The sequence below is a fragment of the Tympanuchus pallidicinctus genome, unplaced genomic scaffold (assembly GCF_026119805.1).
Source record: "Tympanuchus pallidicinctus isolate F22 unplaced genomic scaffold, pur_lepc_1.0 scaffold5, whole genome shotgun sequence".
Classification (NCBI taxonomy): domain Eukaryota; kingdom Metazoa; phylum Chordata; class Aves; order Galliformes; family Phasianidae; genus Tympanuchus; species Tympanuchus pallidicinctus.
The window spans coordinates 64805744-64819740 of NW_026294769.1; the positions used below are offsets into that span (position 1 = coordinate 64805744).

The 13997-nt window shown below is 40.7% G+C and overlaps 1 protein-coding gene across 2 annotated transcripts in view; it reads left to right on the forward strand.

The window, feature by feature from the left end:
- FER1L6 (fer-1 like family member 6) overlaps positions 1-13997 on the forward strand; it is an 81883-nt gene that overhangs the window by 24892 nt on the left and 42994 nt on the right. For both annotated transcript variants that reach the window (XM_052704043.1, XM_052704042.1), the window contains exons 6-12: positions 264-326; positions 4483-4561; positions 5194-5350; positions 6449-6635; positions 9779-9971; positions 10935-11281; positions 13344-13452. In XM_052704043.1, the coding sequence (XP_052560003.1) occupies positions 264-326; positions 4483-4561; positions 5194-5350; positions 6449-6635; positions 9779-9971; positions 10935-11281; positions 13344-13452 (1135 nt within the window). The remainder of the gene's footprint in view (positions 1-263; positions 327-4482; positions 4562-5193; positions 5351-6448; positions 6636-9778; positions 9972-10934; positions 11282-13343; positions 13453-13997) is intronic.

A 13997-nucleotide genomic window follows, 5' to 3' on the forward strand; every position in this document is an offset into this window, starting at 1 on the left:
ACTTGGTGGCTTGAACTGGAATGGACAAGTTGATAGAATCTGCATATCTGAGCAGGAATATCTGTCCAGTAGCAAAGGGGTCTGGGCTTTCCCTTTTGTCCTGGGAACAAGGAAAGCTCTTTGCCATGCCCACCACCACCTCTCCAGCTCCCAGATTTTATTCTCAAGGCTCTGTGGGGTAACTGAAAAAGCTAATCCATGATGCTGACAGTGCTGCTACCAGCACAAAGATGATTCTGACCTGCTGTCCCCTTCTCCCACAGTACTTTGTGTTTGATTTCGTTGGACCACAGGTGTTTCTGTTCGACAAAATAATCAACATCTCTGTAAGTACCTAGGAAAGCCCAGTACAGTAATAGTATCTGTGTCATTTTGGCTCTGAATGTTTCTTCCTAATGCAATTAAAAAGAGAAATAATGTTTGGTACCAAGGGTGCTATGAAAGCAATAGAAAGTGTTGGAAGAGGAAAGGAGAATGGAGAGGAAAAGGAGGAAAGGCAGCTGGCAATTATTTGAAGGAAAGCAAAGCTAAACATAAAGGAAGATGAGGTGTGGATTTTCAGGGACACACATTGCTGGCTTGGCACTCTGTGAGATAGAAAGACTTCACCTTACAAAATTTACAAGATCATAGAAGCATAGAATCGTAGAATCATAGAGGTTGGAAGGGACCTCTGGAGATGAAGGCCAACCACCTGCAAAAGCAGCTTACCTACATCAATTTGAGTAGGAAAACATCCAGAACCTTACATGCTCTGTTGGGTTTTTTAGTTTGTTTTTGTTTTTTCCCCATTTCTACTACCAGAAGTCCCACCACTTGGGATGAACAGTGAGTTGTTGTCCTAGTCCCAAATCATTGATTTTCCTAAAGTGCCTTGTCCATTTCAAGAAGTACACCAGGAAATGGGGTGTTAGCTGTGCTTGACAAAGTCAGGCGATGCTCAGGAGCTACAGGAAAGCACAAGAGCAAAACCTTCTTGAGGTGTTCAAAATGTTCTTGCTTTGCAGAGTTGATTATGAAATGACTTTTCCCGCTACGAAAACCAAAAATCTTCATTTAAAAATGACCATCTGGACATCTGGATTCCCAGTGCTGGTAGTAAATTGAAAGAATCCTAAGCTCAGATCCACTCAATCACATACACATCTCAAATACATGAAATTCATACCTATGCAGGATATCTGCAGATCTGACCTTCACATATCCCCAAGGACAGAGCTTATTACAGGCTGACATTGTTCCCTCTTCTGTTTGGGAGTAGATATTGTATAACTGTTAAGATTAATATGGCCTTCATAAGTTCTTCTGATGTGGTAGCATATAAGGACAATACTGACACATCAAATATTGTGAACTACAGCATTTTGGGAATGTATAGTAATTTTTCTACAAGGTATAGTCAGTCTTCTGGAACTCATATTCTTTACATACTACTTACATATCTCCAGTGATGGACAGGAATATGCCAGCTTTCTGAGTGTGTTGATATGTGGGGGATGTGACAGCATTAACTGGTGTCAATCTGCATAGCTTCATAGGGCTCAGAAAACATTTTGATATAAACCTGGTGAAGGTGAAATTAAAGTAGGCATCCTAGATAAAAATGACATTTTAAAAAGAGAATATTAACGTAGTACAATGCTCACTGATGCTACTGAAATGAGAAATTCATTACTTTTCAGCACAGTTTCAAAGAATGCGACATGTTGGGGTAGAAATAAATAAGAAAGGAAATATACATTGGGAGAGATGGAAAGCTTCAAGGCACTTGCTTAGCATGAATATGACTTAAAGAAAAACAAAGATTAGTAGCTGCCATTATCAGCAATCACTCATGCAGTGAATCCACATAATCTGTGAAAACAAATTCACATTCACATGCATCTGGAAGCTCAAGGAAAGCAAAAAAGATTAGTGCTATTTTTTTGAGTTCAGCCTTTCAGCTGCATTCAGACTCTGAATTTGAGAAGAAAATGAGATTTTCCATTTCCGAGCACCTACTAGTGAACAAATACTTTTCTCCTTTTATATTTTCCAGTACATTTTAGAAACCTTGTAGTAATGTTACGGTGCGATTGAGATGCCCCTTATGCTGCAATACTGAAATACTCCTTGGTTTAACACTCACACAGAATCACAGAATCACAGAATCACACGGGTTGGAAGGGACCTCAAGGATCATGTAGTTCCAACCCCCCTGCCTAGCAGGGCCACCAAACGTACACATTCAGATCAGGTTGCCCAGGACCCCATCCAACCTGGCCTTGAACACGTCCAAGGACGGGGCATCCACAACCTCCCTGGGCAGCCCGTTCCAGGGCCTAACCACTCTCCTTGTGAAGAACTTCCCCCTAACATCCAACCTAAATCTTCCCTCCTTCAACTTGGATCCATTTCCCCTAGTCCTGCTGTTGTCAGCCCTTTTGAAGAGTTTACTCCCCTCCTGGGTGTAGGTTCCCTTCAGGTATTGATAGGCTGCAATGAGGTCACCACTCTCTGCATTGCACTCTGCAATGAGGTCAACACTCTTTATACTTCTCCTCATTCAGAAAATCTAAAGAAAATTGTCTCTAGTCTGGAAAGATACAAACCTTTAACGTGAAGTGTAGATGTGATGCTCCCTTCCAGGGAAGGCGAGGTGTTTGCTATAAACTTAATGCTTGCATACTTTGCTATCATAAAAAAAAACCCTATGCTTGAAAAAGGAGAAATACAGAGCACTTAACAGAAGCATTAAGGTATTCCCTCAGCGGTTAGAAGTGCCATAGAGGGCATTCATCCAAGGACAATCATGTTTCACACAGCAAACCTCCAGATAGAGTAGTGAAGGTTACACACCTGCTGTTTGAATACCTTGCCATACCCTGGAAAGAAAATACAAAGAGCAGTGAGACAACATCATGTCAGACTTAGGCACACCCCCTCCTCTTGTTTCCAAAGTCATAAAGCAACTTCAATGTCTTGATCATGGAAAGCCTACATCCTACTTCCCCATTCCACCTACCCTTCCTGGTGGGACAGTAGATATGGGCAAGCTTCTGTTCCCATGCAGTTCTTCCAAAACTATGATCTTGTCACATGGCAAGATGAAACCCACCAGTTTTCACGGCTTATTCCTCCATGGGTACCTTAGTCCAGCCTTGTCAGAGCAAGGCTGCAGCACTGTGATGGGACCTGGTGGCAAAAGGGATTGAGAAAAGCAGCACCTGTGCATGAAGCACTGGCTTCACATCTACCCCTCTCCTACACAAAGTTCAATTAGTTTTTAAGCTTTAATCATAGGGTTGAATAAAATTTCTCCTTTGTCTTTTGATTTTTCTGTCCTACTTCAACACCTTCCATGATGAAGTGAGGTTTTACCAAGGACAGGTGAATGTGATCCCAAAATCACAGTGGCACACTAAAGGGTAACACAGAAAATGAAGTCACATGATAAATCCAATGAAAAATCACTGAAGTCCAGTGTCCCTGACATGGATGTGCAACTCCAAAGTCAAAGTATGAAGTCTTTCAAATTCCTAAAATGCTCTCAGATATGTGAATATTTATCTCCAAATTCTCAATTTCACTTTTGTGAAACTAAGCCCAGGGATTAATTTGCAGTTGGGCCAAGATTTTCTAGATGACTCAGGCTGTTTTCAGAAAGCATTTCACAATTGAGGAGTGAATTCTGACCTTGTCAGCTATTCTAGTGAGAGGCATATTTTTTAAAAAATGCACTTCCAGAGCCAGTCTTCCCTTAGAATATGTTATTAGCATCTGCCATGCCTGTAAGATGGAGCACACAGACGTATTTGAAAACCAAACACAAAAGTACAGAGATGTAGGAACTATCCGACAAAGGAAAGTTATTAATCAAATTTGAGTTCATCTGAACTAAATGAAATGCATTACTTGCCAGGAAGGCTAAGGAGACAGACTCACTGGGACCTGCTGCCATCTCATTTACATCCACATCACTTCTCTGACTTCATTAATATGGTGGGGGTTAAATCAGGACTGAGTCTCTTTGTTTAATACATGTTGAAATGCTGCAAAGGCACGCTTTAATTCTTTCTCCTGTGGTGTACTTGGTTCATAGCTGAATTGCCATATGACACAGTTTCTGCAGCCTAATGTGGAACCAGCTGTGCCCCATGTGTCTATCCTTATTATGATTTATTTAAATTTACTGAGATAAGTAATGTAACTACATCTACTCTGAAGACATATCCATCTGATTCCTCATCTAGGAATAAACCTTCTTACACATCCTGGGATGAACCTGGGTGATTCCAAATGAATGCAACTGAATTGATTTCAAAATCTGCACAAGGCATGAGGGGAAGAAATTCCAAATGCTCCCTGTATCTGCAGCTATAAGCAATCATCTTCACGTGCTGCTGAATGTCACTGTTTACTACCTCTAAACCAAATGTGATCTTTAAATTGCTCGTATGTTGATAGAAAAAAAGAGGCAGTAACACTGCATTTTTGTGACAGGTGATGCACCATAAACTGATTGGGAGTGTGCTGATAGGCTCCTTTAAGGTAGATCTGGGCACGGTGTATGCTCAGCCAGGTAAGTGGATTCCTGCCTGTTAAACCTGTTAAATCAGTTGGAAGGAAGGAAGGGGGAGGTGTGTTGCTTTTCCACTTATGCTTGAAGTGTATATCAAGGGACAAACTCAGCTGGATTTCTGGAAGGTTTGTCTTCCTATATGGATGACAGATAACCAGACAAAGCTGGTTCTCTGGACCTCTTTAAAGTCCTTTCTAACCTAAGCCATTCTATGACCTGATCTCTCCTAAATGGATGCATTTAGACCACTTGCTGTAGGTGTTACACAGATACAGCATCTAGAGATGTAACAGCAGGGCCATTCAGGCCACCCTCTTGCTGCAGGAGAGTACAGAAATCTTCAGACAGTTCTCATCAAAAATCAGGTCATTCTTAAAGCCTCAGCCTTAGTTCAGCTGCTGAAACCTTACCTAGCCTTCCCCTGGTCTTCAGTCATTGATCCTAGTAAACTCTGATGAAAATAACCTTGTTCACAGTGAGACTTACATCAATTCTCTTGTCTTCCTTTTTGGTCACATAACGTTTTATATCCTCAAATCCAGCTGAAAACACAAATGATTGCAGTGCCCTTGACGGAAATGGAAAGGAGCAAGTTTTGCATGTTTTGGTGTTTAAATTTGTCCATCTTACAGGTCATCAATTTTGCGACAAGTGGGCGCTTCTCACAGATCCTGCTGATATTAGGACAGGAACCAAGGGATACCTGAAGTGTGACATCAGTGTGACTGGGAAAGGCGACACGATACAAGCCACACAAAAAACAGCTGATACTGAGGAGCAGATTGAAAAGTACTGCCAATAGTTTCTTTCTTACTGCATCCTTCTTTACTAAGTATCTGAAAAGTCCTCTGCTCTCTTTTCACTCCTGTCATTGCTAATACAGGGTTAATAGCTGAAGTTATCAAATGCCTGGCTGTTCTGATGTACTGAAAGAGAGAAGTTTTTATAATCCTCTCAAATAAATTGAAGTCATAGTCACTTATCTGTAGCTGACAGAGCTGACCAGAACCTGTGGCTAAGTGCCAGATTATCCTTGATAGAAGATTCATTGATTTAATCAGTTGAAATACTTTTGAAAAGCAATGAAATAAGAAGAAAAAGCGCGAGAAGCTATTACTTCTTATCTATCAGATATGTGCATATTGTATTTTCCACATTCTTAAATAAACTCACATGCACTCTCCATGTAAAATACAGAAATTAAGGTGGTAACAAGCTGCAGTTATACTTTAGATTTTACAAAAGCAATGTTAATACTGACATATAGGACCAAGCTCATGAAGGGCTACCAAGATATGGAATTGGATTGCATGATCTACAAGGAGAGCTGGGAAGATTCATTACTTGAGCCTTATGAAAACGAAGGGGGATCTTACTGCTGTCTCCAGCTGTATAATGAAGAGGACGAAACTGGATTATTTTCAGAGTAGAAGAATTAGAGGCTTTGGATACAAGTTAGAACAAAGGAATTGCTGAACATAAATAAATAAATTTATATATTTTGTACTATGAAGGTGATTAAATGTAGCAGAGGCCAAGAGAGAGCAGGTGGAAATACTCAGAATTTATCAGACACAGTGCTGAGCAACCTGATCCAGCTAGATCTGTTCTGAGAAGGGTGTTGAAATAGGTAATATCCAGAGGTCACCTACAGATGACGTTTTCTGTGCTTTTAGAAGCACATATATGTCACACAGATATGTTTGCTGAATAATGGTGTATTATTTTCTCATAGTAACCAGAAAATGCTGTGGTTCTGAAGATCCAGAAACAAATTTATACCCCCTTTTTTTATTTATACTCAGAATGCAGGCTAACTTGGGATAACAATTTTGGAAAAAAAAAATCACTTTCAATTTTAAAGAAGTGTCTTCTCTTTCCTTTCAGGAATCTCTTGATCCCCAAAGGATTTCCATCTGAAAGACCATGGGCCAGATTTTATGTGAGAATTTACAAAGCAGAAGGACTTCCAAAGATGAACTCTAGCATCATGGCAAATGTCACGAAAGCGTTCATAGGCGACAGTAAGGACCTTGTGGATCCCTATGTGGTGGTCATGTTTGCAGGTCAAATGGTAATTGGGATCCTCTTGATCACAAATGTAGGCCTTATTTCTTGCTAGCTGTATAGTAAGCAGGCAGTAGAGAAGACGTCCTTTAATTTTTTGTTGTGTAAAATAAGGAAAACACAGATTTATTTCAAAGAAGGAAATTTTTCAGTTCTTAAATTATTCAGGAAAAAAAAGTAAAATAAACTCTTGATGTCAGCAGAAGAAATAGTATCATTCTCGCAGCAGTAGGTTGGAGTCAGGCAGCAGTAGGGGAAAGCAAATTCTGCAGATTTTTTACAAAAGCATCAAGTTACAAAACAGCAAATTATGCAGTGTGGTATTAAGTCAGTCCAATATTCTGATCTCCTTAAAGTGAAAAAATGAAACAGGATTGAAATCAGTAGGTTTAAACTGGATTAAACTGAGGGATCCAGTTCCCCTGTTACAACCGTGACGGACCATGTCAAGGAGCTTGTTTTGGTTATTGATGTTTTGATTATTGACCTAAATAATGAAAGAACCTAACTGAAAATTATTTAAAAGCAGCAATACTTTCTGTGTACAAGGAATCCCTGGGGAGAGAGAGGAGGAGTATATTTTATCCTCTAAAGGTTTTAGACATGAGAGTGAGGACTTTTGTGCTGAGTTCACGTTTTGCTGTGAATCCAAATGATGAAAGTCTGAAACTAGTATGGGTTAAAATGATTGGTCTAATGTGTGCGGTTAGTTCAGGGTTAATAGAGATCTGAAGAAAACACAGGAATGGGTCATCAATGTGAGTCTGCATGCTAGCATGTCAAATATGGATGTAGCTCACTTGGACTTCCTTCCTTACTTGTTTTCATCAAATGTGAAAACAGAAGGCTTGTTGCTGCTGTGATATGGTCCTGCCATCTTTTACAGGCTAGGAGAAGCTCCAGTTTATATCTGTAGCACACAGATATGTGCCTAGAGCATGAGCCACAGTAATCATATTTTAAACTAGATAAATCACTTAAATTAAGGTAATACCATTGATACATACAGCCTGGCAGCAGTAATGAATTTAAGCTTTTATGAGACAAAATGCATGGCATTATTACCACCAAGATATTTCAAAAGCCATTTTAAGATGTGCATTTTATAGCATAAACATAAATGTCTGGCTTCACAGATAAGTTTTGGGATAAGGGTCCCAAGAATTAGGAAAGGGAAGGAAGGGAAGAGAAAGAATTAAGAATTAAAGAAAGGAAGAATTAAGAAAAGGAAAATCTAGAAGGGCATATCTGGAAGAAGACTGAGGTATTCAACAATTTTTTTGCCTCAGTTTTCACTAGCAACTACTCTACACACTGCCCTCAAGCAGATGGTACAGAAGGTGGGAACCAGGGGCACAATGCCTCTCCCACTGTGAAGATCAGGTTTATGAGTGCCTGGGAACCTGAACATCCAAAAGTCTATAGGTACTGATGAGATACATCCCAGTGTCTTGAGGGAATTGGTTCATGTAATCACCAAGACATTCTTGATGATATTTGAAAACTCATAAGCAGTCAGGTGAAGTCCTTGGTGACTGGAAAAAAGGCCAAGAAGATGACCCAGGGAACCACTGACCTATTTGTCTCACCTCAGCGCCAGGGAAGATCAAGATTCCAGGAGGATAACTCCTGGAAGCTGTGCTAAGGCACATGGAAGTGAGGGAGGTGATATGGGATAATCAGCATGACTTGAACAAGGGCAGGTCCTGCATGACTTGCTGCTTTTTTTGATGGTGTAACCATGTTGGTAGACAAGGGAAGAGCCACTGACATCCTCTATCTGGACTTCGGTAAGGCCTTTGACATGGTCCCTCATAATGTCATTCTCTCCAAATTGGAAAAATATGAATTTGATGTGTAGACTGTTTGATGGATGAAGAACTGGTTGAGAGATTGTACCCAGAGAGTGTTGGTCAACGGCTCAATGTCTGGATGGAGACTGATGCTGAGTGGTGTCCCTCAGGGATTAGTACTGGCACTGGTGTTCTTTAACATCTTCATCAACAACATTGACAGTGGGATCAAGTGCACCCTCAACAAGTTTGCTGATGACACAAAGCTGTGTGGTGTGGTCAACATATCCAAGGAATGAGGTGACATCCAGAGGGGCCTAGACAGGCTTGAGCATTGAACCAAGGAGAACCTCATAAGGTTCAACAAATTCAAGTGAATTGTTGTGTCCTTGCACCCGGGTTGTAGCAACCCCCACTATCAGTATAAGCTGGGGAATGAGAGGATAGACCACAGCTCTGATGAAAAGGACTTGGGGGTACTGGTGGATGGGAAGCTGGACATGAGCCAGCGATGTGCCCTTGTAGCACAGAAGACCAACTGTATCCTGGACTGCATCAACAGAAACGTGACCAGCAGGTCAAGGGAGGTGATCCTGCCCCTCTATTCTGCACTTGTGAGGCCTCACCTGGAGTACTGCATCCAGATGTGGAATGCTCAACACATGAGAGATACAGACCTGTTGGAATGTGTCCACAGGAGGGTAAAAACGATTTAAGGGTGGAACACCTTCCCTTTGAGAACAGAGAGCTGGGGCTGTTCAATCTGAAGAAGACTCCAGGTAGAGCTGATTGCAAATTTTCAGTATCTAAAGGGGAGCTGTAAGAAAAAAGTGGACAGACTCTTTAGCAGTGTCTGCTGTGGCAGGATGAGGGAAAATTATTTCAAATGAGAAGAGGGGAGATTTAGACTGTATGTAAGGAAGAATTTTTTTTATGATAAGGGTAGTGAACACTGGAAGTGCCTTAAGAGTGGTGGATGCCCCACCCTTGGAGCCACTCAAGGTTAGGCTGGACCAGGCTCTGAGCAACCTTATCTAGCTGTAGGGTCCCTGCAGGGGAGTTGGACTAGATTGCCTTTAAAGGTCTCTTCTAACTCAGAAGATTCTATAATTTTATGAATTAGATTTTATTCTAAGGTGTGCTGTGTGCAGCTAAGAATCCTTAAGCCATAATGTGGTCTGTTATTAGATACTGAGGGAAGAAAAAAGCTAATAGAAAAAGCAGAAGTTCTTTCAACACAGGATATTAGTGCTTAAAAATTAACTGGTGAAATGTTGCTGAGTGCAATTACAATACTCATTGCTGTTCTCAAGAGTCTAATCCCTGCAGAGTTACATATGCTGGACTTTCATTTCAGGGTCGGACAACTGTGCAAAAGAATTGTGCAGATCCTGTATGGCATGAACAGATTATCTTCAAGGAAATGTTCCCCCCACTTTGCCGAAGAGTCAAAATCCAGGTCTGGGATGAGGGCAGCATGAACGATGTGGCCTTAGCCACCCACTTCATTGACTTGAAGAAAATATCCAATGAACAAGATGGTGACAAAGGTAAAGGAAAAACGGCTATTCCAGAATATGCCCCTGTGGTAAAATCCAGTTGTTTGAGATCTGAGCACTGATTAATTCCATTTAGGGATTCCCAGTGTTCAAGTAAACATCCATGTCTTTTGTTGTTCTCAAAGTCCTTTTCTTTGTTTAATTCAAAGTTCTAGGTGTATGGTAGTGTGCTACTTCCTTACTTGGCATTAATTGGTACCTTCTTTGTGACTGGCAAGAATTTTTTCCAGACCATTAGGGATAAACTGATGTAAGTTTACAGTTTGTACCAGTGTCTCTTCGGCAATGAAAGCAAAAAGTGCACACCATAGGCAGAACAGGCTTCTATCCTGGAAGGGAAATGTGTTTTTGTTAGCGCTCAGATGGGTGCTACCACAGCTCAAAGCGGTATCATAAACAACTTTGTAAACCCTCATGTATGTGAAACTCACTGCCTTGAGTCTTTTCACTGATGACTGAGCACATGTCTCCAGCCTAATTTATACTGTGTTATCACAGTATGGAACACAGTCAGTTGTCATTGGCAATTCAAATTTGTATCTGACTCTTTCAACCAAAATCATATGACAAATCATATAAGGTGAGAAGTGACATGGGCCTGTGAACAGCAAGGTGAGAAAGCCTCTGCTACCATGTCCCAGTCCTCATCCTTTGGGAGCAAGGTATTTTCTTCCAAGAAGTTTGATAGGTCCTATGTTCCCAGCACATGAAGCATGAATATCTTCTGATAAAGAACTTCAGATTCATGGAGTCCCTGGTTGAGTATTAACAGCAGCTACTGAGTGCCTAAGATTTGCCCTGCAAAACAATGATCTATAGAAATTGGTCCATACCTGCATAGAAATGGACCCAGGCTTGGCTTTTGGAGCATGAGAGGCAAACTTCATTGAACAGACTGCCAGGAATGTGTGCTAATGCCTAATGGAGAAGCCATAAAATGTGCTTTATTCCCAGGGTTCTTGCCTACCTTTGGGCCTGCCTGGATCAATCTCTATGGCTCAGCCAGGAATAACAGCCTCATGGATGACCACCAGGATCTTAATGAAGGTTTTGGAGAAGGGGCATCTTTCAGGGGGCGTCTCTTCATTGAGATTGCTGTGGAAATACTTTCAGGAGGAGCTCGTGAGTCAAAACTTTCAAGAATCATCAAGGATATCAAGTTGCCAGCTAAAGATAAAGATAAGGCAGCCAAAGGAAAAGACAAAACTGACAAAACGGGAGAGGATGGAAAGTCAACTTCTCCTTCAGATAAGACGAATTCAACTGAAGTGGAAGTTGAGCCATTTGATGTGCCTTCAGAGGTTGGTGTGATATTAAGAGATTGATTGACACATACCCCTGAACTTCTGAGGATGGCTTTGATTTCTATAGTTACATTTAGATCATGTAGTGCTGCTGTTATATGCTCCCCTCTTGCTGCCCCCATAGTCTTGCTGTCTTCTGATAATAAAGCAATTCAAATGGAAAATTAATATGTATCCGAAACTCAGAGAAAAGTACTACTTAGGACTCGGTTTCCATAAAACTTACCTTCTGTATTATCAGTTCTTCTGCACTGTCTATATCTATGTATTCCTATTAGAAACATATGAGGTAAAAGCTGCTAAATGATACAAGTCAAGGAATGTGTTGGCAGAGAAGTTGGATGGATAACTGCAGGCCAACATGCAAGTCTGGGCCCTGGTCTTGCTTTATGTACCTATCTAGCCTTAAATTGCCATGGCTCCTCTGTTCTTCTCTGAAGACTGTACAAGCAATGACATGAGAAGAAATTTATTTTCATATAGATTTTCCTCCACACAGAAGAAATCCATTACTGTAAGAGGCTCAAACAATGTGGCTTTAGCTGCTAGCTAAATACTCCAGGTAGAGGAACAAACCCTGCGGTATCGCAAATAAATATTAATTGCAGTAATAAGGATTTCTTTCTGGCAACTGTGCCTCAATTTCCAGTATGGAATGAGTAAGAAGTAGCAACGTAACGCAGTGCTGCTAGATATTCTTTTGTTTCAGCAATATTTCATGCTATAATAGACAAAGTAATTGTATTTCATCTCTCTGAAAAGAAAAGCGGAAAAAGGAGCCGTTACAAATAAGTTGGAGGCTCTCATAGAGCCTCTGGGACAACAGAGGCAAATTACCTGGCTCCACAGGTGAACTTTGCTGACTGATTCCATCAGCAAGAAGACATTAAACATTTGTTATTTGCTTTCTTTGTAATGGGAGGTAAATGTGTGTCACAGTCTCTGAGCCTCAGCGTTAGTAGGCACACTTTGCTCCGGGTTCATACTGAAAACAATCAAGGTGCAGAGAAGCTTCTCTGGAGCTGCAATCTGCATGTGAAGTTGTGTTTGGTTTGAAATGCTGCTAATTCTTTTGTTGGAAACATACACTCTGTTGCTGTGGATAGCAGAGAGTTATTTTCAAAAAGAAGAGACTGTGGGCTATGTCAAAAGCTGTTTCTGCTTTGCAAAAGGCAGGGAAACTAACATTCATATATAGATGATTTTTTAATCATTTCCTCACTCTGTTCAAAAAGATCCTCATTCTGATCTTGCCTGATGGGCTTCAATAACTGATATTCATTTGAGGAGATCAGTAGTGTTTGTACTGGGGAGATTGTGGCAGTCAGTATATGAACCTGGGAGAACGTAAGCCATAAAATTCAATTCATTTGAGTTTAGTCTTGACTTGAGGTTAATAGCTTGCTTTGTTGACTGCCCAAGAGGACTCAGCTGACTTTCCTTGAATGGATCTTGAATGAGTTTATATAGAACAAAACTGAGTCTCAAAACTTCTCAATAAGTGACATTTTTTAGTGCCTGCTTCTGTGTCATGATTGTTTGGTTCCTGTGCTTCACTTTATGTGAAAAGCTGACAACACAGTTACCAGTGTCTGTGCTGTGATGCTAGGGAAGGCAAATAACCCACCAGGTCGACACCTTGATAATGCAAACACAAGAGCAGTAGGTTAAAGTCACTCCTGAGGAACAGAGCTGGGCAAGCAGCAAAAAGTGCCCTTGAATTACCAGAAACTTACAGGTGGAATGGTGGTTTAAGTGTACGTGGAAATAAAGGAACTATGTAAGAGACTACTGGTGAAGAAGGACATGAAGTAAGAAGAAATTACTTTTATGTGACCAACTGATATTACTGGACACTGTTGATACAACCAAAGTTATTCATGTTTTTCTCTTTTTCCAGTAAGAGCAGAATGGTATTTCTTCTCACTGACAATCTCAGGATGCTAGATCTACAACAGTTAACACAGCTGCTGGATACTTGTGAAGTCTCTGTGCTGCAAAAGAAGAGTAGAAAGTAAAATAAATATCTTTTTTTTTCTGCCTCCTTCTTCTCCAACAGATCTATGGAGAAAAATCTGAAGAGTTCCTCCTCTTCGGGACATTTTTTGAAGCCACAATGATTGATAGGAAGATTGGAGACAAGCCAATAACCTTTGAGGTTTCTGTTGGTAAGTGTGTTAAGTCTTCTCTAAAGAAGAGAGGATTTCTCACCTGCATGTGGACACTATGTGCTACAGAGTGCTGTGTCTCAAGTATCACCCTCAGAACAAGGCTTACAAGTTGGAATTAAACCCTGATTATCAGGGCAGCACATGGGTAGTGCCATGCTCATTCCATACTTAGAGTCTTATTGCAAAGTAGCACCCTGACACTTGCCATCTTTGTGCCTGTGTACCTTGGTGTGCTCAGCAGTAAGGATAATTGTGCAGAGAGAGATTGCTCTCACTAATAGAGCAATCAATGAGTGATATTGATTCATGCTGAAACTTAGCAGGAAGCAGTGCTAGGAATAACAAGAAACTCATTTTGTATAATTGGTTGAGAAATGATACTGATTTTTGTATTCTTGTTTGAATTACTGCTAAAGATGAGTCTGGCTCTGATCTCAGGATATGAACATCTGCCAAATACATGTGCAGTTGAAATTTGGATCCAAATTTGGCAAATGATCTTTAGTTACATGAAGGGCTGAATCCAGAATCCAGACAGGGAT